Genomic DNA, 25606 nt, shown 5'->3' with positions numbered 1-25606 from the left:
ATTTCCAGAATTAAAACCATCTCTTTTATTGCTGAACCTTGCTGCCCACCTCCCCTCTGAGCTCCCCCAGATAGAGAGACATCCTGCTTTCTGGTAAGACTCTAGATGCAAACAGGATGTTTAAAATACCCTAATTAGATCGATCTTGATTTCAGTAGGGGTGTGCTGGAATACAGATTAATCTGTTCCATGCCTGGCACTGGCAGCTGAAGTAGCGGGAGACCCTGTCAAATTAAGCCATAACATCACACTCCTCTGTCTCTGTTATTATTTTTTTCCCTTTTTACGTTTCGTCATAATGGACATCTGCCTAGCAGGGGATGTGGTAACCCTAGAAGAGTCACGAGTGTGTGCTCAGACACGCCAGTTGAATATTGATGCAAGTCAAATTGAACACTTTTCTCAAGACAGATGGATCTGTGTTAGCATCTATATATAGTCCCTTTTAACACATACACAAAATACATACATTCCTATTCTTCACAAACATTTGCTGAATCCTGGCAGGCACTGGGCTAGAGACTGGGGACTTAAACGGGCAACATTTACTATAAACCTACTATGTGCTTATGTGTGGTCTGCATGTATTACTTTATTTAATTCTCACAACAATCCTTTGAAACAGGTTTATTATTCTCCCCATTCTACAGATATGAAACTAGAGACTCAGGAAAAAAAAAATTGTCTCCTAGAGTTTCTCAGCTATTAATAACTAGGAAGTGACCTCATTAGTTCCACTATAATACAACTTGATTATTTTCCTCGAGTTAAAAAAAATACCCAGTAAGAATATTAAAAAAGCATTCAGCTTTCTAAGCGCTACCAATAAAATCATGAGATAGTTTCATTTGATAAAGTTTTCAAAATAGCTGACGCCTGGAAGGCTGTGGGGAGGGGAGCCCCCAGCACTGCTGGTCCATGAATACTGTGGACGCATTACTGAAACCACTCTTGCTGCGTGCATCTCCCCAACAGATGGTGCGCTCCTCCAGGGCAGGGACCACATCTTATTCACTGCCACACCTGCAGTGTCTAGCCTCGTGCTAGGCATTCAACTAATACTACATTTGACATCCTAACTAAACAGCATGGTAACAGTTAGCTATCACAGATATATCTGTATAAAAAAGAAATAATAATTGACTCCCTGACAGGGTCTGGATGAGCCAAACTTTGAAGGATGAGAAGGAATTTATCAGAGAGACAAAGGCAGGAACGGCATTCCAGACAAGAGATTTAAAGGCATGGAGATAGAAATGAACATGACACAGGACAGGCTGCAGGGGGTGGGCAAGGAAATGGCAGGTGAGCGAAGAGAGGTGAGCAAGACCCTCACAGACTCAACTAGAGGCTGGACTTTATCCTGCAGGACCTACAGAACTGACAGAAAACAGGCAGCATGACCAGATTTCTGTCCGAGAAAGATCATCCTGGAAGACGTGTAGGAATGTACACTGGAGGAGAAGCAGGATCGGATCCAGATTATCACAGAAACATATGTAATAAACACAGCAAATTGCATTTGGGTATATCTAACAGGTAATGCTCCCTAAGCAAAACCTGAAATAGCTAATGATCTTTCAGAAAGAAGCCCCATTTCCCTGCCCCCTTTCTGGGGGAAGAAAGGAGGTACAACATAAAGAGCACCAGAGTAAAGAGATATAGGTTTCCAGTCCATACTCAGAGGAAAACCTATGTGCCTCTAACGAGGCCTCTTCTCCACCTATTCTCTGGGCCTCAATCTCCGTGACTGTAAAACGGAAGAAGTAGCTCGGAAGACATACAAGACATTCTCCCTCAACTCAATGACAAGATTCTAGTTATCAATAAACCCATGAACAATTACCAAATGAGCCAGCAATTCCACTCCTCGGTATCTACTGAAGAGAATGAAAACATACGACTAGAAAAAGACTCGCACACAGCTCTACTCATAATCGCCCCAGTCTTGAAAGTTTGCAAACAGGAAGAATGGAAAAAGACATCCACACGAGGGACTACTACAACACGGGTAGCTCTCAAACACAGGGTGCTGAGGGAAAGCTTTGCCCTGAAGAGAATACCTTGCCTAAGGCCATGGATACAAGGTTCCAGATGAGGTTACTTGCTGGTGAAAAGCTCAGAACAAGATACCTTCACGAAGCGGGGAAGGGATCTGACTGGAAAAGGGCATGAGGGAACTTTCTGGTGTGGTGGTAAAGTCCTGTACCTTGACAAGAGTATAAGGAAGGAAGGAAGAGTCAGTCGCTCAGTGGTGTCCGACCCTTCGCGACCCCACGCACTGTAGGCCGCCAGGCTCCTCTGTCTGTGGGATTTCCCAGGCAAGAATACTGGAGTGGCTTGCTAATTCCTTCTCCAGGGGAACTTCCCGACCCAGGGATTGAACCTGGGTCTCCCGCATCACAGGCAGGTCAGCAGTGAAGCCCTGACAGAGTATGTATTTGCTCAAATCCACCAAACGCTGCATTCAAGACTGAGGTGTTTCACTCTGTGCAATTTTATTAAAAAACAAGCAAAATGCCTGAACTCTAGGTTACTGATACTCATACTGAAGAGCTAAGCATGAACTGTACTGATGTCTGCAATTTACTTCATGCATCAAAAAGTCAAATGGACGGATGAGAGAGAGAGATGGACAGACACACAACAAAGTGAATACAACGGAATGTAAACTGCAATCTAGGCGGTGGGGACGTGAGCATTTGCTGTACAGTTCTTTCAACTTTTCTGTATACTTGAAAATTTTCTTTAGGAAATGTTGGGAAAAAGGAGGCAAGAAAAAAAAAAGAAGATGTGAACTTGGAATATATTATAAATGATGGGATCCCTAAAGGCCATTTTTCCAAAAAGTGGCCTTTTAATATGTCTGTTGTTTGCAATTTTGAACGCATTTTCCATTGACACAGGCCCACTGAAACCCATTTAACCTGAAATATGGCCAAAATTAATTCAGTATTCTCATTTTCCAGTTGCAGTGAGAATCTACAAAGTGTCTAAGCATCTACTGAGTGCAAAGCAATATGCTAGGTGTTGCTTTTTAAAAATTTACTTCCACTTTCCCATGGGATTTCTTTCCTGCCTTTCAGGGTTCCAGTAGCATTATAGATTGAAGAAAGTGTTTAGGTGCTAGCTTAACTAATTTACAGACTTGCATCTGTGGGAAAATGGGCCTTACAGCAAGAAAAGGATATATGTATGCCCAAGAAATGCTTCTTTCTACTATACATTCTCACTACATATTCTCCAAGGACTCAGAGTGGGGAAAAAAAAACAAACCCTCAAGAATGTGGCATCTAACACTCCCACTCAGGGCTTAAGCTGAAAGCATGAAGCTCCCAAAGTCTGAAGTTCATCTATCAGGGAAGGTCCAAATCTCAGATGAGCTGAAGGAGAGGGCCATGAAGCTCCAAGTGCCTGTCATGTGAGTGAGCAACTGTCTCCTGCGGAAATGACTCCGTCTGTCGTTTTCTATGGCTCCTACGAGGTGCTCTGTCAGTGACCACCCCATCACCCCAGCAGTAGCAGTGTGGCCTGAGGAAGGCAGCTGGTTCTGGGGAGCACCATGAAGGATGAACTGGGCACCTGTGGCCTCAGACCTTTGAGGCGGCCTGGACAAGCTCTGCCCAAGACAGATGCTCTGTACCAAGCGGCAGCATCCTGACTGGTTGAGACTGCCAGCTGCCTACCCGATTTCTCCTCTTATTTCGTACTAATAGAACCTGTAGTTATTTGGTAATATGCCCAGCTTAAAGAAACAAACCGCCTCTTCCCTTATAGCTAGGTAAGACTGTGTGACTAACACTGGGTTAAGACTTAAGGGGAACTGGTACTTGGGACTTCCAGGAGGGGGCATGTCCCCTTCTGCCTGTTCCCTCCTCTTTCTGCTCTCCTGCGGTATGGAATACACAGTAACCAGAACTCTAGGGACCATCTGAGACCAGGAGGCAATCTTGGAAACAGAAGCCAGGCATTTTATAAAAAAAGGAGGTTTGGGCGACATGAACAAGCAAACAAGCCTGGCCCTGTGCTAAGGGAATAGAAAGACAGAAGGCAGCTGGGCTCCGGACGGCACTGTGAGGGTCCAGCCCAGTACTGCTGACCTCTGGGCTGACTTTACGTGAGAGAAATAAAGCCCCGTGTGTTCTGCAACTGCCGTTCCTAACTGATATACCAGTTCTTTTCCAGGAAGCCCAGAGAGAGACTGCATTCTGGATTCACCCCGAGAAAGCTGAGTGGACAGTCTCACTCATTTTTGGAACCAGCCATACAAGCCAGTGGGGAAAGTCCTAGAACAAGGAGTAACTGCTGGTAAAAAGGTACATTTCCTTCTTTTCACTTCACTGTCTTGAAGAACCTCCTTAAGACACTTTCCGATTACGTTCTGAAGAACCTGGCTGGCCGGACTGATACAACTTACAGAATTTTTTTTTTAGTATATTAAAAAAATTAATCCTCATCCATATAATGGCAGAAATAAATGCCTGGAGTTTCAGCACCTCTGTTTTCTCTGCATTCCCCGCAATGCTCACAGAAGCAGCACTTACACCTGGCGGTGTTCTGAAGAACTGGAATGAGATGGCTCAGATGCGTGGTTTCTGACTCACAAGCCTGAGTCCTTTGCTGATCCCGCTTGATGAAGCCATCTGAACCTCAGGGGTGGCTGGCTAGTTTCCTTTCCTTTAGCACATCACTTAGAAGTATTTTGTCTAAATTAAACAGACTCTGTGGCCAAGAAGCTCTTCCAGGGCTAAAAGGGTAAATTATAGAGTTTACCACTCCTCTTCCCACCCACGCCCTACCAAAAAAAACCTTTAGATCCAAAAATGAGACAATCTCTGTGAATATTTGTGCTGCGACTTTTTTTTTTTTAAGAGTCCTTTTCAATGCTCAGCACACTGTATTCTCAGATAAGCCTAGAAGGTCAGGCGAGCCCAGCAGAACCCTGTCACAGCATGGACACAAGAGGGTGAGCACAAGTGCCAGAATTCTCCCCCACTCTCCCCTTCCTTCATCAGTGGTTTCTTCCTTATCCCAGTCCCTCGCTTTCCAAGTATCAACCTGCCCTGGCGCAAGAGAGCTGATCATCACAGCCCCAAAGCATGGGAGGTGTTTTCACACTCCTCTCAGAGCCATCCCTGGATGCCTGCTTTAGATCAGAAATTCAGTTTAGAAGGAAAAAAAAAGAAAGACCTGTTTTCAGGGCCTTCAGGGAATGATCTAAACCTACGTCGGTACTACTTTCATCTTATTCACTAGTCCTGCCTTTGCACTCTTCAAACAGCCACCGGCTCCTCCTCCCATTCTTTCCACATTTTAGCAGCAGAGTCCTCCTTTAAGCTGCTGCAGCCTCACCAACTGTTGGGCTCCACACACTCTACCTTCAGACTCCAGGGCTTCAGCGGATTGCCACAGAAACCAGAAAAAACCTGCTCACAGACCCAAGGTGGCTTTATGTTCATTTTCTTGAAGTCTGACTTCTTAACCCTTCTTCCATCAGCCAGTAATACAGCAGTGCAAGTACAGAAGGAATTTCAGAGCTGCACTCACACAGCTCTTTCATTTCCAGTGTGAGACTAACGAACTGAACCATCCTGCAATCTTGCACAGACCAAAAACCACTGGGAAAACACGCAGTCATCTCTGCGAAAATGCTTCAGAACCATATTCTAACAGGTACTGGACTCAAAATAGGGAGGTGATAAAGGAACCTGACTAATCCTAAAAAACAGTGCCATTTGTGAAGACTGATTCCATGTTGTTTTACTAATAAGATATAATCAACAATTGGCAGATACATGGAGCACTTTGCCATCATCATTTTCTCAAAAGTTACTTTTTCCAGATAGTCAGTGCAACCATTTTGGTGGTGGTGGTTTAGTTGCTAAGTTGTGTCCGACTCATGAGACCCCACGGACTGTAGCCTGCCAGGCTTCTCTGTCCATGGGATTCTTCAGGCAAGAATACTGGAATGGCTTGCCATTGTTGGACAAGTAAAGAACTAAGGGCCTGAAAGAGTCATGTCCCAAAGAACTAAGGGCCTGAGAGAGTTACGTCCCTTTCCTAATGAATCATTTTTATTTTGGCCATGCGGTTTGTAGGTTCTCAGGTCCCCAGCCAGGAACTGAGCCTGGGCCGCCGCTGTGAGTAGGTTCTCAGTTCCCCAACCAGGAACTGAGCCTGGGCCGCCACTGTGAAAGCCTGGAGCCCTAGCCACTACGGCACCAGGGAACTCCCCAGTGGGTCTTTCTTACAAGGAAAAAACACATTTATTAGCGTCACATGCCCCATTGCCGCACTAGGGGCTTCGCATACTCTTTCTCACTTCATGTTCATAACCACACTTGGAATGAATTTTACATTCTCATTTTACAGATTAGGAAAAAAAAAAAAAAAAAAGGCCCAGAGAGGTTATACATCCTATTCAAGTTCTCAGAGATAGTAAGAGCCAGAGGCCAATCAGACCAGTTTTTTTCCCACTATTCCTAATCTGCCTTTTTAGTGGTGAACTGAATTTCGTAGCACCCAAATTTCTGAGGTACTTCTTAGCAAACTGAGTTGTGAGAAATAAGCAGGGAGCCCATTTTGAACAAAGCTACTAACTGAATGCCAGTGTCCCTTTGCTTTATACAAAGCAGAAGGCTTCTGGGGAAAAAAACAAACTGACTTCAAAGTAATTTCTGTGAAGCAAATCCTACTTGTTTACCATTATAGAACCCAAGATGCATTCCCGAGGAAAGAATCCCCTGGGCTGCTTCGTCATAAATATTTGGTAAAGGGGAACGATGGGCGCCTTGGCAGATGCTGGGCACGGCTGCAGATTAGCAGCGGCGTGTCCTTGCCAGATCTCCTGGCAGCCCAGCTCTGCGCCCCTCCTGCTCAGTGAGAGGCCCCCACCAGGACCACAGGGAGTCTTCCTAAGCTTGGCGAGCCTCTGACCTCACTCTGGTGGCTTCTAGAAACTGTGTGTAAGAGAGTAGGACACACGCTGGCGCGGGGATTGGAAAACAGCTTTTCTTCTCCAGCTTGGCATGAAGAAGCACAGTAATACTCAGAAAGGCATGGTTCCTTTCTGGGACTCAGTTTCCCAACTGTCCACTGAATAGTCCTCTGAGCTCTCAACATCTCTAAAATTCTTCCCTCTTTGTCGGTGGTTCTCCACAGAGGGGTGGAGTGGGAGGAAGAGACTATTGTCTGAGGTATTTTGCAGGTTTTCTGTGGGTGTTCCCCCTGGAAGAAGAAATGGCAACCCATTTCAGTATTCTTGCCCGGAAAATCCCAAGGACAGAGGAGCCTGCTGGGCTATAGTTCATGGGGTCGCAATGAGTCGGAAAAAACTGAGAGACTAAATAACAACAAAAACTGGGGCAGAGGGAAGGTCCTACTGGCATCTAATGGGAAGAAGCCAGGGATGCTGCTGAACAACATACAGTGCCAGAAGGACACCCCCCCCTCCACCCCTGGGCAAGAGTTATCTGGTCCAAAGTGGTTAAGAGTGCCAAGGTTGAAAAACCTTGATATCAGCTACTTCTGCCTTCTAATGGTTATGAGGCTGAACTAACCCTAACCCTATATATATATATATATATATATATTCTAGCTTGAAAAATGCCTAAATCCAAGGCTCTCATTCATATAAATTATCAGTTGTGTAAAATAAAAATTCCATATCTGAGGTAAAATTACATGATATCTAGGGTTGCCTTAAAATATTTCAGGAAAAAATTTAAAAAAGGGACCTGCTCCCTCCCCCACACCTGCCAACACACACACAAAACATAAAACACGGTCCTTGACCTTGCAGAGCTCACAGCTGAGTGGAAACCAGCCAGCCAACAACCTCCACACACAAGGGATGCTATTTGGGAGCGTAAGAAAGAAGCGAAAAGTGAAGTGAAAGTGAAAGTCGCTCAGTCGTGTCCGACTCTTTATGACCCCTTGGACTATACAGTCCATGGAATTCTCCAGCCCAGAATACTGGAGTGGGTAGCCGTTCCCTTCTCCAGGGGATCTTCCCAATCCAGGGATCAAACCAAGGTCTCCAGCACTGCAGGCAGATTCTTTACTGTCTGAGCCACCAGAGAAGCCTGAAGAAGCATGAGAAAGGGACCACTCTAAAAACAGAAGTGGAAAAGCCAGGAAGGGATTCAAGAAGGAATCAAGATGGGCGGAAAGTCCAGAGAAAAACTAGTCAGTCTCACAGAGACGGGAGTAAAGAAGTGTCTCAGTCAAGGAAAGCAAGAGGTGTCAATACACGTGCATGCCAAGTTGCTTCAGTCATGTCCAACTCTCTATGGACTGCAGCCTGCCAGCCTCCTCTGTCCATGGGATTCTCCGGGCAAGAATACTGGAGTGGGTTGCCATGCCCTCCTCTAGGGGATCTTCCTGATCCAGGGTTCAAACCCATGTCTCCTATGTCTCCTGCGCTGGCAGGCAGGTTCTTTACCACTAGTGCCACCTGGGACACAGAGGCAGGTAATTTCAAGAGTGGGACAGCAAGAGAAGGCCAAACGGCCAGGTCTTCCATATCATACTAAGGAGTCTAGATGTCTCCCTTGACCTGTATTAAGAAGCTCTTAAAAGACTTAGCAGCAGTACATGATCATATTTTAAAGGAACTTGAGGCAGTTTATCTGTGTGTTTCAAGACTCAGGAAGAAAAGGGACTGGAGAGAGGCGAGAATTCCAGTAGTGAGTCAGGGAAGAAAAATGGTGCAACCATCTGAGAAAGGAACTAAAAGGAATGAGGGTTAGTAGGGATGATAGGAATGACAAGAAGATTAAATTCAAGAGATAATTTATCATTATAACTGATGTCATCGAAAGAACTCCAAAGTAGAGATCAGAGAAGTTTGCCTATGAAGACCAAAATTGGGATTATCAGAGAAGAATGTACAAAAGGACTTAAAATAAAAAAATCAAATGAATTTAGTAGATTTACAGATGATGGCCAAGGAAGAGGCTGAAGCTCCTTCCATTCTCAGATTTTGACGATTTTAGGCACGTACAGTAGACACGATACCGTAGCTGGGAGTGTCTGCTGGACTGGTGTAGAAGGCTGCCCTGGTCCAGCTGTCTAGGTCACCCCTACTGGTCGTGACAAATACAGTCAGCAGTCTGGCTCACTAAGTTTAGTCTCTAATCACACTATAATTCCTGCCTTTTCCAGAGTTCCATCAAATTCTTGGTTGCCATTCTATATGCCGTTCTCTCTGGCTAAGAGTTCTTTTGTTTACTTTGGACATTCCTCCTCACTTCAATCTTTCTAGTCCCCTCAAGGAAGATTTCCAAGTGGACTGGAAGTCTGTCTCTTCCTTCAATGCCTCCATCTGCAACCTGTACCCACCTCCTTTATAACCTTCACAGCATCATACTGTAATCATTATATGCATGTTGCCTGGAAGGGGAGCTGCCACCAGGGCACATGTGTTCCCAGGGTCTAACATCCTGTCTGGTACTATCAGGTATTCAACAAATAATGGCTACAGAAATGTAGAGCGAATGAACTCATGGAAGGGTCAGTGGAGGATTCCTTTGGGCCACCTTACAAAGGTTTTCATAGAATTCCTAAGTGACTCCTAGCTCTGGGCAAACACCTCAAGATGACCTCCTAAGTCACCAAGCTATATTCACATGTGATTAAGCTCATTTTAAAGCTTAATCCTGAGCTTATTACTTGTGACATGTCTTCTGTAGCCTGGAACTTTTGACAGAGATAAGACAGGCTGGGAATACATGTTTCCAGAAGTACATCTTAAACAAAGGCCACTTTAGAAGGAAAAGGCAAGAGGGCTAACATTTGTTAAGCGCCTACTATAAGCCACAGTGAGTCCGAGAGGCAGATAACTTAGAGAGCTCCCTGGGCAGGACGTCTTTCTCATGTCGCCATTGCTCTAGTGTTTTGGAGTGTGTCTCGTGTTTCTGCTGTGTGGTTTTGTTGTGAAGCAAGCCTGCTTGATTTTGTGGTTAAGCAAACCTGCTTTCTTGAGTGATCATTACAGGGATCTTCCATACTTCCTTCTCTACTTACAATCCCCTAGTGTGATTAACTAATCAATCACCTACTATATCCCTTTACTCTGTCCCTATCGGTGTTATAGGGCTTCCCTGTGACTCAGTTGGTAAAGAATCCTCCTGCAATGTTGGAGACCTGTGTTTGATCCCTGGGTTGGGAAAATCCCCTGGAGAAGGGAAAGGCTACCCACTCCAGTATTCTGGCCTGGAGAATTCCATGGACTGTATAGTCAATGAGGTTGCAAAGAGTTGGACGCGACTGAGTGACTTTCACTTTCACTTTTGGAACTGTGAGAGAATACATTTCTGATATTAGGGTTTCCCTGGTGGCTCAGATGGTAGAGTCTGCCTGCAATGTGGGAGACCCAGTGTCGATCCCTGGAGAAGGAAGAACCCCCTGGAGAAGGAAATGGCAACCCACTCCAGTGGTCTTGCCTGGAAAATCCCTTGGATGGAGGAGCCTGGCAGGCTACAGTCCATGGGTCACAAAGGGTCGGACACGACTGAGTGACATCACTTTTCACTTTCATCAGTGTTATAGACCCCTGCTCCTCAAAGTGGGGTCAGAGGACCACCAGCAGCAGCACCACCACCTGTGAGCTGGTTATAAATACCCAATGTCAGGCCTCACCCACACCTACTGAAGCAGACTGTGTTTTTAAAAGATCCCCAGGTAATCTGTCTGCAATATAAACACTGAGAAGCACTGTTGTAGATGCAGTATATCTGGGATCAGTGAAGTTAATTAATGTGCCTAAGGTTACTGTGATATTGTGATTTATAATAAGAATTATTATATTTGGTCTTTGTCCCAGTTTCTGGCAAAGAACTCCTAAAACCCTTGGAATTTCCTAAGTAATGAAAGTCATAATGGTGTCTCTTGTTATGTTAATGTTATGTTGCTAAGAGAACCAACCAAGATATTAGAGCGATTAGAGGGTTTCAACTTTCAGTCCCAACACCAGACCTGGGAGGGGAGAGGGGCTATAGATTTAGTCAATCACAAACAGCCAATGATTTAATCAAGCACACTTTGGTAATAATGGCTCCATAGAACCCCAAAGGACGGGTTTTGGAGAGCTTTCCAAGTGCGGAGAGAGTAGCGTGCCCGGGGAGGGCATGGAAGCTATATGCCCTTTCCCCACGTTTTTCCTTTACATCTTGTGTTTGGCTGTTCCTGAGTTACATCTTTCTGTAATATACCAGTGTGCGTGTGTGCTAAGTCACCTCAGTCACGTCTGACTCTGTGGACCCTATGGACTGTAGCCTGCCAGGCCCCTCTGTCCATGGGATTCTCCTAAGAAAACTGGAGTAGGTTGCCATGCCCTCCTCTAGGGGATCTTCCTGACCTAGGGATCAGACCTGCATGGCAGACAGGTTCTTTACCACTAGCACCACCTAGGAAGCCCAATATACAGGTAAGTAAAATGTTTCACTGAGTTCTGTGAGCTGCTCTAGCAAATTAATTGAACCCAAGGAATAGGTCTTGGAAACTTCTGATTTATAACCAAGTGGTCAGAAGTACGGGTAACAACCTGGAGTGAATTCTAAGACAGGTTTCTGGTGTTCCAGAACTCCTTGTTGGTATGAGGACACCACTCCCACCTCTGCCCTGGAAACTGAGCCTCAAAGCACCTAGTTTAGTCACACAACTGGTATAAGCTGAGATTTGAACACATGCCCGCATGTTCTATAAGCTTTCCCCCATACACTGCTATTAAGATCTATGCCAAGCTTACGACTTAGAAAAACACGTCTAACTTACTAGAAATATACATAGGAAAAACCTTAGTATAACAAGATTCATCGTTTCAAAAATTTAGGTTGACATTATAAAAAAATTTTCACATCCCACATTACAGAAATGCTCCCCCTCCTGCCACTCACCTCCTACTTAATACAAAACTTAGTAATAGAGCTTTTCTGCCTTGCCCTGCCATGCCAATATTATAAACTTTTCTATTTATTTCTAGAAATAACTAAAGGTTGCTTTGATGATTAAAAGTTATTTAACTCTGGCTTTCAGATGTCTCCTTGAGAGACTTAAAGCACAGGATCACAAACATGGGCTTTGGGTTCTAGCAGCTGCTGCTGCTGCTAAGTCACTTCAGTCATGTCCAACTCTGCGCGACCCTATAGACAGCAGCCCACCAGGCTTCCCCGTCCCTGGGATTCTCCAGGCAAGAACACTGGAGTGGGTTGCCATTTCCTTGTCCAGTGCATGAAAGTGAAAAGTGAAAGTGAAGTCGCTCAGTCGTGTCTGACTCCTAGCGACCCCATGGACCGCAGCCTACCAGGCTCCTCCGCTCATGGGATTTTCCAGGCAAGAGTACTGCAGTGGGGCGCCATTGCCTTCTCCGCAGACGTTCGTTTAAACTGCATGATTTGAGAAAGTACTTTACTTCTTGGGGGCTGTTTCCTCAGCAATAAACCAGGCTAATGATACGCCACACGGAGCTGATGGCAGGGATAATGACATCATGGATAAACTGGAACACAGCAAACACTTAATAAATGTAAGGCACCAGGGCAGCCATCATTGTCCATGGTAACCTCAGACTGGCTGGTACATCATCAGGAGAATCAGCCTGCTAACGAGGCAAGCAAACATTGTTATTCCACAAGTTTGCCAGCCAGCAGGCATGCTTAACAGAGACATGATTTATTAGTAATCAATACATTTAAGAAAGTTGTAGGCATATTTTTAGTGATTATCAAAATGATACGCTTAATTTATTTTATGGTAACCCTGCAGCAAATATGGAATAAATTAACCATCATTTTCTTTCTACTTTGGAGCCAGAGACAAGGGAGAAAAATGTTACAAGGGGGAAAAAAATGTAAGGGATGTAGAAGAGACAAGGGAGAAACGCTGAATGTAATATAGACCACTACCACGACCATACTGTACAGGGGCAAAACCTTACAGTATACGAAGCATTTCCCCACGCCTTATCTTATCCAGTTCTCACACACTGTGAAATAGTATAATCTCCCTCTTTAAAGGTGGGGACACTGAGGTTCAGAGAGCAAATGACTTGCCAAAGTCACAGAGCTGTGGTACAAACACAAATCCAGACTTTGTGAACCCAGCCCAGGGCTCCTTTGTAATAGGCTATGCAAACAGGGGTGCTTTGCCTCAGAAAATTACCCCATGACGGTTCACTGCAAGGTTGTCCAACCCCAACCCCAGGCTGACCTCCCCAGCTCAACACAGAGATCCTTCAATAAACCCACATCTGAAAGAGAAAAGATCTGCTTCTCTTTAACCTGATATCTGAGAATAATTTGTGTTTGGAGATCCTTTGTTTGGCTACCAGAAAAGAATATTCAACATCTTTTCAACCTCCTTCTTATGCTAATTACAGTTCATCAGCATCTGGACACCCACAAGCAAAAGCAATCTGACTATAAAAGCAAGCCAAAGACATTTTCTTACCATAAAGAAAACAAACAAGTAAGGCTGCAACATGATTAAATACACAGAGCCATTTCCCCAGCAACCTGCAAGCTGCTGTGTATAAAAATCACATCCAATATCACAAGAACCCAGGAAGGTGGACATGAGCAAGCATTTCACAAGTGTATTCTTTATGAGCAGTGAAATGTATACGGGTCTATTTTCAGTTTATCTCCTTCTACACTATATCCGCTGTTAGATGCCAACATGTATCACACCTTAAAATACTCATACATTTAAAAAAACATTTGAAAGGCATCTTCACTTCTAGATACATTAGCCTTCAGTCCGCACCTCCTTTCCTTGCTGTACTGAAGTCCCAGCACATTCACAACCTGGAAGAGGCAGCCTCGCCATCCAAGCCCAGCTTACTCTTTCCAAAATGTGATCACCTCTACAGTCTAATCATTTCACCTGAAATCCATCCTGCCTTCTAAACATATACAGTCCAGTTTCCTAATTGTATTAAAGACTCACCCCTGTCAAGTATGCCCAAGACACACTGAGTAAAAACAGGTTACAAAATAGCATATATAGCATGCCTCCAATTATACAAAATTATATGCACATATATTTGAGCCCCATCCCTAAAGCAGATGTTTGAATGGAGAGTGTCCATGATATGTCTAGTGATTAACTCTGGGTGGTGAGATTGGGAGTAGATTTTTACTTTCCCTCCTTTCTTTTCCACAATGCTTGACTTTTCTACACTAGGTTAATTATTCATACTTAGAAAAAGTAATAAAGATATATCTAACAAGCCTTCCCCTAAGATCCACCATGTCAAGAATCTTCTCTTGGCCCAGAGAAGAAAGTCAAAGGTATGCTCACCAAGGCTTATGCTCTGAGCATTTTAGCCAGTGGGTCTCAGCACTAACTGAGCAACAGGCTCTGGAGCTTCTAAAAATTACAGAGGTTTGGAGTTTTGATCCTTAGAATTCCTGGGGGTGGGGCCCAGGCACGTGTATTCTGTTAAAGCTCTTCAAGCCTTACTCACCATCGGTGAGGGGTGAAAACTACAGATTCACATCTCTTTCTCCAGGGAGGCAACAGAGGGAGAGAACAAGCCAGAGTGCTGAGTGAAGGGTGCAAGGGCAGACAACGGCAAACGAAGCAGACTGCAATGTGTAGGAACAGAAACTGAAGGCTGAAGCAGTGCTGAGCTTCAGGCCTGAGAGGCCTGAAGAGAAGAGACTATCAGGGGACAGATACCCCCGGAAACTGGAAGCCAAGCAGAGGTGAACCAAGTGTGGCAGGGCGAAATGCCTGGAATTGAGAGAGTTTATGCAGGACTAGGTGCAGGACTACTGATGACTGAAAAGAAATCAAACAGGCAAAGATACCACGCAGCAGTTTAAATCAGGCCCACTAAATACTGGGCAAGCTCTGATTTATGATTAAAAGAAGAATTAGAAGAGCACTGCATAGGATTCAATTTTCAGAAACCATGGAAAAAGCTTAGCTTAAAATCCTAGTAAGGCCATGTACTAGCTGTGTCTTTGGAAAATGACAACTTATTTATGCCTCAGTGTTCTCACTTGTAAAATGTAGGTAATAATGTATGGCTCACAGGGCTCTTGTGAGGATTAGGTGAAATGATATAATGAATTGTTTTTACCTGATAGGCTTTTGCCTATCAGAGTACTCAACAAAAAAAGCCCCCAAATAGTAACATTAAGAAGCATATCATGGTAAAGATGCGAAGAGCCGACTCATTGGAAGAGATCCTGACACTGGGAAAGATTGAAGGCAAAAGAAGAGGGCAGCAGACGATGAGACGGTTAGATAGCATCACCGTTCAATGGACATGTTGTTGTTCAGTCACTCAGTCGTGTCTGATGTTTTGTGACCCCATGGACAGCAGCACTCCAGGCTTCCTTGTCTTTCACTATGTCCCGGGGTTTGCTCAAACTCATGTCCATGGAGTCAGTGATGCCACCCAACCATCTCATCCTCTGTTGCCCGCTTCTCCTCCTACCCTCAATCTTTCCCAGCATCAGGGTCTTTCCCAATGAGACAGCTCTTTGCATTAGGTGGCCAAAGTATTGGAACTTTAACTTCAGCATCAGTCCTTCCACTGAATATTCAGGGTTGATTTCCTTTAGGATTGACTGATTTGATCTCCTTGCTGTCCAAGGGACTCTCAAGAGTCTTCTCTAGCACCACAGCTCGAAAGCATCAATTCTTTGTTGCTCAGCCTTCTTTATGGTCCAAATCTCACATCTGTACATGACTGCTGGAAAAATTATAGCTATGACTATACAGACCTTTGGTGGCAAAGTGATGTCTCTGCTTTTTAATATGCTATCTAGTTTTGTCATATCTTTTCTTCCAATGGATATGAATCTGAGCAATCTCCGGGAGAAAGTGGAGGACAGAGCAGCCTGGTGTGCCACAGTCCATGGGGTTGCAGACAGTCATACACGACTTAGCAACTGAACAACAACACAGAAAAGATTACGTGTTGAATTTTAATAAACCAGGTTATTATAAGCCAGGTTTAACAAACCACTTAATTACTGTCTAGCTCCTAAGTTATTCCTCATTTTGGTACCACCCAACACTAAAGAAACAACCTATAAAAGTTTGGCTATTTCTTGACTGCTGTTTCCACATTTCTGGTATTGGTTTTACTTCTATAAAGGAGATATGCTGCATACTAAACTATTTCTATAAAATTTAATCAAGATAATAAATGAAAACTAACAGAGTCATATTGACAAAATAATAAATGTGCCAGTGGAAAATTCTATATCCAAAATAAGAATTCAGCTAATGCTGCCACTGAAGAACTAAGTTTCTCCCTGGCAAAATGAAAACGCAGAAGAAAAACAGTGATAAATGTTTCTCCTTCATTCTTTCCACCCAGGCCCTCAATATCAAAATTGAGTTTATGCTAAATTAGCTGAAATAGTCAAAATAATTAAAATTAGTACTATACCTATGATATATAAAAATTTGGAGGAGGCTTTTTTTAATCATAATATAAGAACAGCAATAACTATCAATATTAATGAATGCTTACCATGTGCCAAGTACTGTCTTAAGCACTGCACATGTATTAACTCAGTCCTCACAACAGCTCTGCAGAGTCCTCCAAGGTCTGGCTTCTGCTTAACTAGTCTGCTCTTCTGCTCCATGCTCTTCTTACCAAGGGCTGGTGCCAGACTGGTCTCAGAGGGTACTCGTGGCAATCTTAACAAAGTACAGATCCACCAATATGATGCAGACTGGTGGAATCAGAAACTCTGAAACATGTCCCAGGAGGCTACATTTTAAACAAGTTTCCATATGATTCTGAGGGGCAGTGAGGTTTAAAGGCTCACTATAGCCTGTACCTCCCATCTTTTATTTTATACATGGTGCCTTTTTTTTTTTTTCCATTTAACATTCCTTCACCTGGCTAACGGACTTCCCTGGTGGCTCAGATGGTAAAGTGCCTGTCTACAATGAGGGAGACCTGGGTTCGATCCCTGGGTCAGGAAGATCCCCTGGAGAAGGAAATGGCAATCCACTCCAGTACTCTTGCCTGGAAAATCCCACGGACAGAGGAGCCTGGTAGGCTACAGTCCATGGGGTCGCAAAGAGTCGGAAACGACTGAGCGACTTCACTTCACCTGGCTAACTCAGATCTAAGGTTTGGCTCAAGAGCCACACTGCTAAGGTGGAGCTGTTTCTAACCTCCATCTGTTCTTCCACCACCTAGGAGCCCCTGATCTGTGCTCTCTTCTATCATTTTCTTTTGTACTATAAACACAGGTTTCCATGTCTCCCTAACTGGACTGTGAGCTTATTCACTGTCCATCTACAGCACCACGCCTGGCGCAAAGAAGAGCTAGTGGTTTGTTTGATAAAAGAATGAATGAAGCCTCACTCATCTACCGTTAGGGCTCTTATCCACAGAGCATCAGATGGAAATAGAAAGGTCTGGTACTTCATTCAAGATGTGATGAATTTTGACAGGACTAGCACAACCAGGATTATATCTAAGGGTTCTGACTGGCAGGCCATCACGATAAACTGGCTGTCTCATCTCTTGGTAGCTCTTGTTATAACCCAGCCTCCCCACATATGGAGTCCTGGTCCACAACTGGGCTTCAAACCCACAAAAGTCAAGGAGACTGCATGTGACATGTAAATGTAAATGTGAAATCAGAGAGGTAAGGATGACTATTTTTGAAAGGAAGTGGAGACACAGTAACTATTTCATAAATGTCTACTTGCTAGAGACTATATAGGATGCTCATGATCATTATTCTTCCCACAACAATTTGAGGGAGGTTTTTATCTGGCTTGTTGACTGAAGAGGAATGGAAGGTCTAGAAAGAATAACTTCCCTAAGGCTACCAGCTAGCTTGGGGGCAGAGCTGGGACATGAAGCCAGGTTGTCTCACAAAGACAATCCTCCTTTTCCCTACGCTCTGTTGCCTCTGGGTACCAACCAGAAGACCACTGGAGCCATTGGTGTTAGAAGAAGCTTTAGAAGCAGACTAGGCTAAAATTCTGCTTTGCCACTCGCTTGTTGAAAGGTATTTGGTAGTTAACAAACTCTCTGAGACTCACCTATAAAAAGATGATAGAAATGCCTAATTCATAGAGTATATACGCCTACAACACCCTTGGTATATCAGTACAGGGGCTTCCTAGCTGGCTCAGAGGTAAAGAATCCACCCGCCAATGCAGGAGACCTGGGTTCAATCCCTGGGTCGGGAAGATCAGATGCCCAATAAAATGAGAGCTGGCCATGACCTTCTTCCCACAAAAGGGCAGGAGCAGTTTCCAGGATGCTAAATATATCCACTGCTTTACTGTCTTCCTCAGTGGCAAGCTACTGCGCTGTGCTCTACTTGAGAAAGGCCGGTGGGTTGTTACTCCTTCATATGACTGGAACCAGTTAGCAAACCAGCTGTGCAACACTCAGAATCATTCCCTGAAGCCTGATGAGGAAGCCTTAAGAGGAACCCCTTAAGTCCAAACACTGCTTATTTCAGCATCCTTATGTTTTGTCATCTGAGGTCAGCAATGAGACAAGTAGCTGGAGGGAGAGAAAAGAAATGGATCCAGGAACTATTCAGTTAGAAGGTTTTCGGATGGCAACAAAAAACAACAGCCAGACATTTCCATCCTTGTTTAACATAAAAGTGCCTGTTAGTAGATGGCTTAATGGTACTCTTAAAATTAAATACCATTTACTCTTCACTTGCTCATTGTTCTGATCACTATAATCAACTCTGGGATTTTCAAGCTTGAGGAACACAGAAAAAAGTATGTGTGGGGGGATCTTTGAATTCTCTGTTTACATGATATGAAGCAGTGGGGGTCTGGGGCTCCTCAGTCATACCCTCTGTGGGGGAGGTCTTGTCTCATCAAGACTGGGATGTTTACATCTAGTCCTTAAATGGCAGACTCAGGGGGAAAAGGATTTCATCTGGAGGGTACTTTTAATTAAAACTACCAAGAGAGGGAGTTCTCTGGTGGTCCAGTGGCTAAGACTCCAAGCTCCCAATGCAGGAGGCCTGGGTTTGATCCCTGGTCAGGGAACTAGATCTCACATGCCGCAACTAAAGATGTCGTGTGCCGCAATTAAGACCTGGCGGAGTCAAAATAAACAAAACAAAAAAAACTACTAACAGTGTAGAAAGAAGAAGAACACAAATAGGAATCCTACCCGCATCCCAGCCACTAGTATTAGTGAAGCAGGCACAGTGTTAAGCAGTTGATCGGTATTATTTCATTTAATCCTCGCATAGCAACCTTATAAAAAGATAGATTTCAATATTATCCCAACTTTACAGTTGAGGAACTCTAGGCTCAGGGAGGTCAAGGAACATTCCCAAAGTCATAAAGCTAGTAAAATGACAGGACCAAGACACCAACCCAAGTCTTTTTATGTACATGTGGGGAATATTAAGAATTAAGCATGGTGTGTGGATTTCTGCCTTGGGTGTGGAGTAGGGTGCCATGGGTAGAAGTGTTGCCATTTACCAGTATAGGAAAAGCAAAAGAGACTTGGAAGGAATGAGTAGGGTTTTGAATGAGCTGACTTTGAGTACCTGGGGCAGCTGTCTTCTGGTTGACTAGCTGTGTTGATTACAGCCTGGGAAGAGACAAGGCTGAAGACTTGGAAATCAGTGGCAAACAGAGGTTAAAGCTGCAGGTAGTAGATGAGATCAAGGAGAGTGTGAGGAACTAAAAAAAAAAAGAAAAAGAATTGGGGGACAACACTGCCAATCCATGTGAAAATGAATGCTTGAGGGACAGGCTGAAGCAAAGGATCTGGAGATGGAACCCTGGGAAACCCTATTATCCTGTCACATAATAGGGCTGTTAAATTTTGGACATAGTATGAGGCCCTATAAAATTAAAAGTCGGCCCTAAACAATGCCATGTCATTACCACAGCCCACCATGGACACGATACAATTTTTTTTTTTGCCTGTGTTGGCTAAACTCCCTTCTTCTCTGACTGCAGGAAAGCTTTTGCTATTTCCCTCTTCTAACCTGGTAGGTGGTGGGAGCTCTGGTCTGCAGGTCCTCACTGTCAGGAGCCTGTAAGTACCAGGCAACTGCATACCTCCTGACTTGAGGAGTCCCCCAGAATCACTTACAATTCTTTGCAGATGACAGAAAAGTATTCTTTAAAGCAGTGACCTGTTCTCAACTGCTGTCATTGTGGATGAGCTAAAATGTGCACATATGCCTACCATGCACACCACACACCTACACACTGCTTGGTAGCTCACCCCCTTAAAGCCTCTAATAGCCTCCAGGGGAACCATGTTAAAACAGCGCAATTAACTAGAACTGCTATAAACTCAATAACTCACCTACCTAATGAAGCAATACATGGAAAATTGGACCTATTTTAATAAGAATTTTTAAAAGAGACAAGAAGTAAAGGTCAAATGCCATTTCTGGATCCCAGCTCTGTTCTTCTTCCCTCATATTCTGAAGCAGTTAATTCCAAGGAGACAATACATACTGTGCTATTCTCTATAAAACCAAGGCGTCAGCCAATCATGCTATTGTACCCAAGGGCAAATTTTTTCTTCCCAACCCATCCCCCAAGCTAAGTGCCTCCCCTGATCTATTTCAGAAGGTTTTATTATGTGAACCTAAATGTATTTCAATTACAATAATTCTTTTCCCTCTTCATCCCAACTCACAAAAGAAGAACTACATTCCCAGCAATTCTAGGTTATAAGGGTGGTGTCTGCTTCTTCCCTTCTCTCTTTAGAGTCAGCTTAATCTAGAGACTGTCCTCTCTCAAGCCCTTCTGTTGGCTTGGGGAACATAAAACATGGTTGTTTTTATGCCAGTCCTCTATTTAGCATATCAGGACTCCTGACAGTCCCATCAGGAATGAGTCTGCCTATTCTCCAGAAGCTATCACATGCCAATTAGACTGCAGGCCAATAAAACCCACACTCTCCCAACCTGGGGTGTGGGCAAGTCTCTGCCTGGCTTCCCAGCGACCTCCTAGAAGAATGAGTATGTGTGACTAAGGCCAGGTTGGGCAGAACTGGAGACAGATTTAGTGGAGATCTTATACTTCCTGAAGTGCCTACCATATTCTAGAGTCTACACTAAGCTTGTATATGTTACTTCACCTGACCCTCACAACCACCCTCGGTGGTAGACCTAGCATTTTACATAAGGGGCAAGAATTCAATGGAAAAGACCCTGATGCTGGGAAAGACTGAAGGCAAAAGGAGAAGAGGGCAGCAGAGGATGAGATGATTAGATAGCATCACTGACTCAGTGGACTTGAACTTGAGCAAACTCAGGGAAATAGTGAAGGACAGGGAAACCTGGAGTGCTGCAGTCCATGGGGCTGCAAAGAATCAAACACAACTTAACAACAAGGCTCGGAGAGTTTAAAAATTAACCCCGTGGATAAGCAGTGGATCCTTCTGTACCACACCAGGCTATATTACTATCATATGAGTTTGGGAAAGTTTTGAGAAGTGACAGGGGCTGAGACTGGACCAGGATGAACTTAATCTTGAATTTGACAAGAAAGGGAAGCTTACAGGGCAGCCATTCAGAGGTTCTGGACAGGCAAGCTAACTCCCAGCCCACAGTGCTTTATTAGGAGTTGCCAGATTTCCAAAAGGAGTTTATCATAGGGTGGCCTCACCTCTAAGGAAGTTCTATCCATGACAGGGCTCTGAAAGGCACAGCTCTAAAGGAGAGGAGAGCAGTTCTGCCATAATTTCTAAGCACATACTGCTGCTCCTGCTGCTAAGTTGCTTCAGTCGTGTACAACTCTCTGCGACCCCATAGACGGCAGCCCACCAGGCTCCTCTGTCCCTGGGATTCTCCAGGCAAGAATACTGGAGTGGGTTGCCATTTCCTTCTCCAATGCATGAAGGTGAAAAGTGAAAGTGAAGTCACTCAGTCGTGTCTGACTCTTTGCGACCCCATGGACTGTAGCCCACCAGGCTCCTCCATCCGTGGGATTTTCCAGGCAAGAGTACTGGAGTGGGTTGCCATTTCCTTCTCCATCTAAGCACATGAGACAAAGAAAAACTTAAGGCTAAGAACCCTCTTGGTTTTGCTTCCAAACAAGCTAGAAGAAAAACCACTCGCCCCAGGGGCATGATCAACAACCATCAACTGTACTGACTCAACCTTGCAAGGTTCTGGAGAGCCCCAAATCCCTGTTTGTCTTTAATGAGCAGTCTTTTAGGGAAGCAATTATCCATTCACGCAGTCCAGAAACATACACTGTGCATCTACCACATGTCAAGCACAGGGCTAGGCCCTGGGATCCAGAGTTGACAACGTTATTTGTTTCATAGTCTTCAGGGCTATGAAGTCAAAGTCCAGGGTCCAAGAGTTCACTTCAGAAGAGGTTCAATTCTAGCCCTGGGGCTCATGTTATGTTTCCCTGAGCAAGTGACATTAAAACTGAGGACTTGAAGGATGATAGAAAGGCAGTCAGGTGCACAGGTCAGAGAAAATTGTTAAGATGGAGGTAAGAGCATGGTCAAAACCTGGGGCTGGACATGTTCGCAAACACTCCTGATGCTGGAGGCTGCTGTGCTCCAGCTTACCACACACACCTGGTCCACTTGCTTCAGAAGACTGAGCATGTGCAGAGTGACCCAGAAGACAGGACAAAGAAATCTTGCACAAGGCGTCCGTGCTTCGCCCTGCGTGCATTCGCACCCTACTGCTCACAGCCAGGAGCAGAGGCAGCTAGGCGGGGTGGGAGAAGGGCAGGGGCTGTGTTTCCTCCTCGGGGTTCACTGCTCTTTGGGTGCCGGTGTATTCAGGATGCAGAGCTCATCCTCCCCAGCCCATTATAGTCCAAACATGCCTTCCAGGAGCTGTCTTCCCAAGCCATTGCCCTCACTAATACAATGTTATCAAATTCCTAATACGGGTACTCTAAAGCAAATGTACTGTTACCAGCACGCCACCGGGCACATTTTTCAGAAGGAAAACAGCTGCTTACTGAATCTGTCACTTGTCTTCTCTGAGACCTTATGGTACCGATATCAGAGCTTTTATTCACTACTCTAGTTTCTGCATCTAACAGAGCAGGAAGGAAAATGCAGTCCAGAGAAGTTAAGTAGTGTCTAAAGTCACACAGCTACTTAGCTGTAAAACCACAGCTTGGTTTCTTCCTCACTTGATCTCCTCATCTAAAGAACAAGGATAGTACCATCTATTTCATGGGCTGTGAGGTCCAAATGAGGTGGAACTAGTGGTGAAGAACCCGCCTGCCAATGCAGGAGATGTAACAGACATGGGTTTGATCCCTGGGTCGGGAAGATCCCCTGGAGGAGGGGATGACAACTCACTCCAGCATTTCTTGCCTGGAGAATCCCATGGACAGAGAAGCCTGCTAGGCTATAGTCCGTAGGGTCACAAAGAGCCAGACTCAAATGAGGTGACTGAGCACACACTCGTAAGGCCCAAACAAGGTGGCACATAATGCAGCTATGCTAGGAATGTGGCAGGATTTCAATGAATGGTGACAGTCTCCTAAATTTTATCTCCAAGATCTTCAAGACCATTCATTCTCTCTCCCATGCATAAATTTCCATTGAGGAAAGAAAAAAAAACCAGCAATGGGGTTAACATGTTCACAGCTGGGGTTTCAACAGCTGGGGTTTCAGTCAGTACCTGGTTTGAGGTGACCTGAACTTCCTATGTGTTATCAGACCTCCAGTCCAGAGTTCTTCCCTGCCAGACTTTTTGCTGTGTCTGGAGAGGGGATTCCATCAAAGAAGGTATCCCTGGTGGTAACCACTGAAGACATGCCACACCACCTTCCTTTTAGCCATTTCAAGTTGGTAGAGACTAAGTCAAGTCAAGATGAAAAAAGACTTTTATCTAGGAGGGTAAGGAATAAAAAAGATTCTGCAGATATCTATCCTGTTCTACTAATCACTGATAAAAAAAAAAAATCAAATCATGGGACAGATGTTAACTTCTGATAAGATGACCAAATTAGCCAGTCAGCCAGCCCAGGTCCTCCTCTTTTACACACACCACCACCTCATCCCCGCTGTAGCCCTTTCTCCATACTTTAAAATAACCACCCAACCATGTAAATTCCCTCTGCAAGTGTTTGTTAGCCTCCAGCAGAACCGTCAATGCTCATAAATCCGGGGCCTTCCAGATTGCACTGCCGTCATTTACTGGGAGAGGGAAGCAGCAGGCCACTAGACTAGAGCAGGGCGGGACTGGTCTAGCAGCAACCACTCAGCTTACAGCACCGCGATTCATGGCATTTTGCTGGGAGTGCGCACCACCAGGGAGCAGAAACATAAAAAGGGGCACCTGGGCTGTAAATAGTTTATTTCGGCAATTCCTGATGTTGGCTGAATCATACTTTAATACAGAAGTACACGAAAGCGCTACTCTGGAGGTGACATGTGCTGCTACCCCATTACTCTTTTCAAAAGGGTCTTCCATCAGAGAGACACCTCGCTACAAATTACAGTGAAGAAAACAAAACCTTCACGCACAGGCTTATTAACAGGCCAGCAGGGAATGGAACCACCAGAAGCAGTGTGGCAAAGGCCATCCGTGACCAGGGGTCACCGGGTTGCTTTTCCATGCACAGAAAATAAGCAGATAAAAAAGAAAAAGGTAGCACATTTCCACCTAAGAGTCGACTCCTCAGCTGCACAGCACTTTGCAAAGCAGCTCTCATCTCCCCCATTTCTCCTAACACCTTTCAATGAGGCTGACTTCTCCAGTGAACCCTACCTTCATGCTCCTTCTCAGTGGTTCCCACTTTCTTGATCTTCCTGGGAGACTTCATAAAAAGGGGAAAGATGGTCCGTAAGCCGAGAATGTCAACAAACTTGTGGCAATTGTCTGTGCCCTCGGGTCCAATCATGGCATGGTCCAGCACTTTCAGGGCACTGCTCCGGGAGATCTTCTTTTCTCTGGGAACAAAAGAGGTTTTACATAAGGCATTTCATGAGCATGGTCTAGTCTTAAAAAAAAAAAAAAGTGTATTTACTGCAAAATTCATTACAATGGGAAAAAGAAAAATAAAAGGAAAAATAATTTAAAGGTCTACCAGTCAAAACATTATTACATTATAGTATATCTACATGGAATATTACATGCTTATTAACAGTCAGGAGAGTAGGTGTTAGAATGAACAAGTTCTTATGATCATAATGGTAAGCATGAAAAATAATATTCAAAATTCCACATGAAGCATTACCTCATGTAAAAATATGTTAAAAATATGCATTAGAAGACACTGGAAAGAAACAGATCAAAATACTAACAGGTTATTTCAAGGTGTGGATTATGGATCACCTATTCTTCCTTTTTCTTTCTCTTTTACAGCTTTATCAAGATATAGTTGACACACCATACAATTCACCCATTTAAAATGTATAATTCAATGGATCTTAGAATATTCAGAAATGTGCCACCATCACCTTAGGCAATTATAGAACAGTGTCATCATTGCCAAATTCAACGTCATGAAGATTTAAACCTATGTTTTCTTCTAAGAGTGTACTACTTTTAGTTCTTACATTTGGATCTTTATTTTTGAATTAATCTGTGTATGTGGTATTAGTTAAGGATCCAACTGCATCGATTTGCATGTGGGTTTCCAACTGTGACATCTGAACTGAGTCTGAAGTATGATC

The 25606-nt window shown here is 44.3% G+C and overlaps 1 protein-coding gene across 1 annotated transcript in view; it reads right to left on the bottom strand.

The window, feature by feature from the left end:
• Positions 1 to 25606, bottom strand: part of CTNNBL1 (catenin beta like 1) — a 161106-nt gene that overhangs the window by 39004 nt on the left and 96496 nt on the right. Inside the window, exon 11 of the mRNA XM_005688545.2 lies at positions 24699 to 24880. Coding sequence (XP_005688602.1) covers positions 24699 to 24880 — 182 coding nt within the window. The remainder of the gene's footprint in view (positions 1 to 24698; positions 24881 to 25606) is intronic.

This window comes from Capra hircus, chromosome 13 (genome assembly GCF_001704415.2).
Source record: "Capra hircus breed San Clemente chromosome 13, ASM170441v1, whole genome shotgun sequence".
In the NCBI taxonomy this organism is placed as follows: Eukaryota; Metazoa; Chordata; class Mammalia; order Artiodactyla; family Bovidae; genus Capra; species Capra hircus.
Note: the sequence above shows the minus strand (reverse complement) of the source record. Positions and strands in the feature narration are given on the sequence as shown.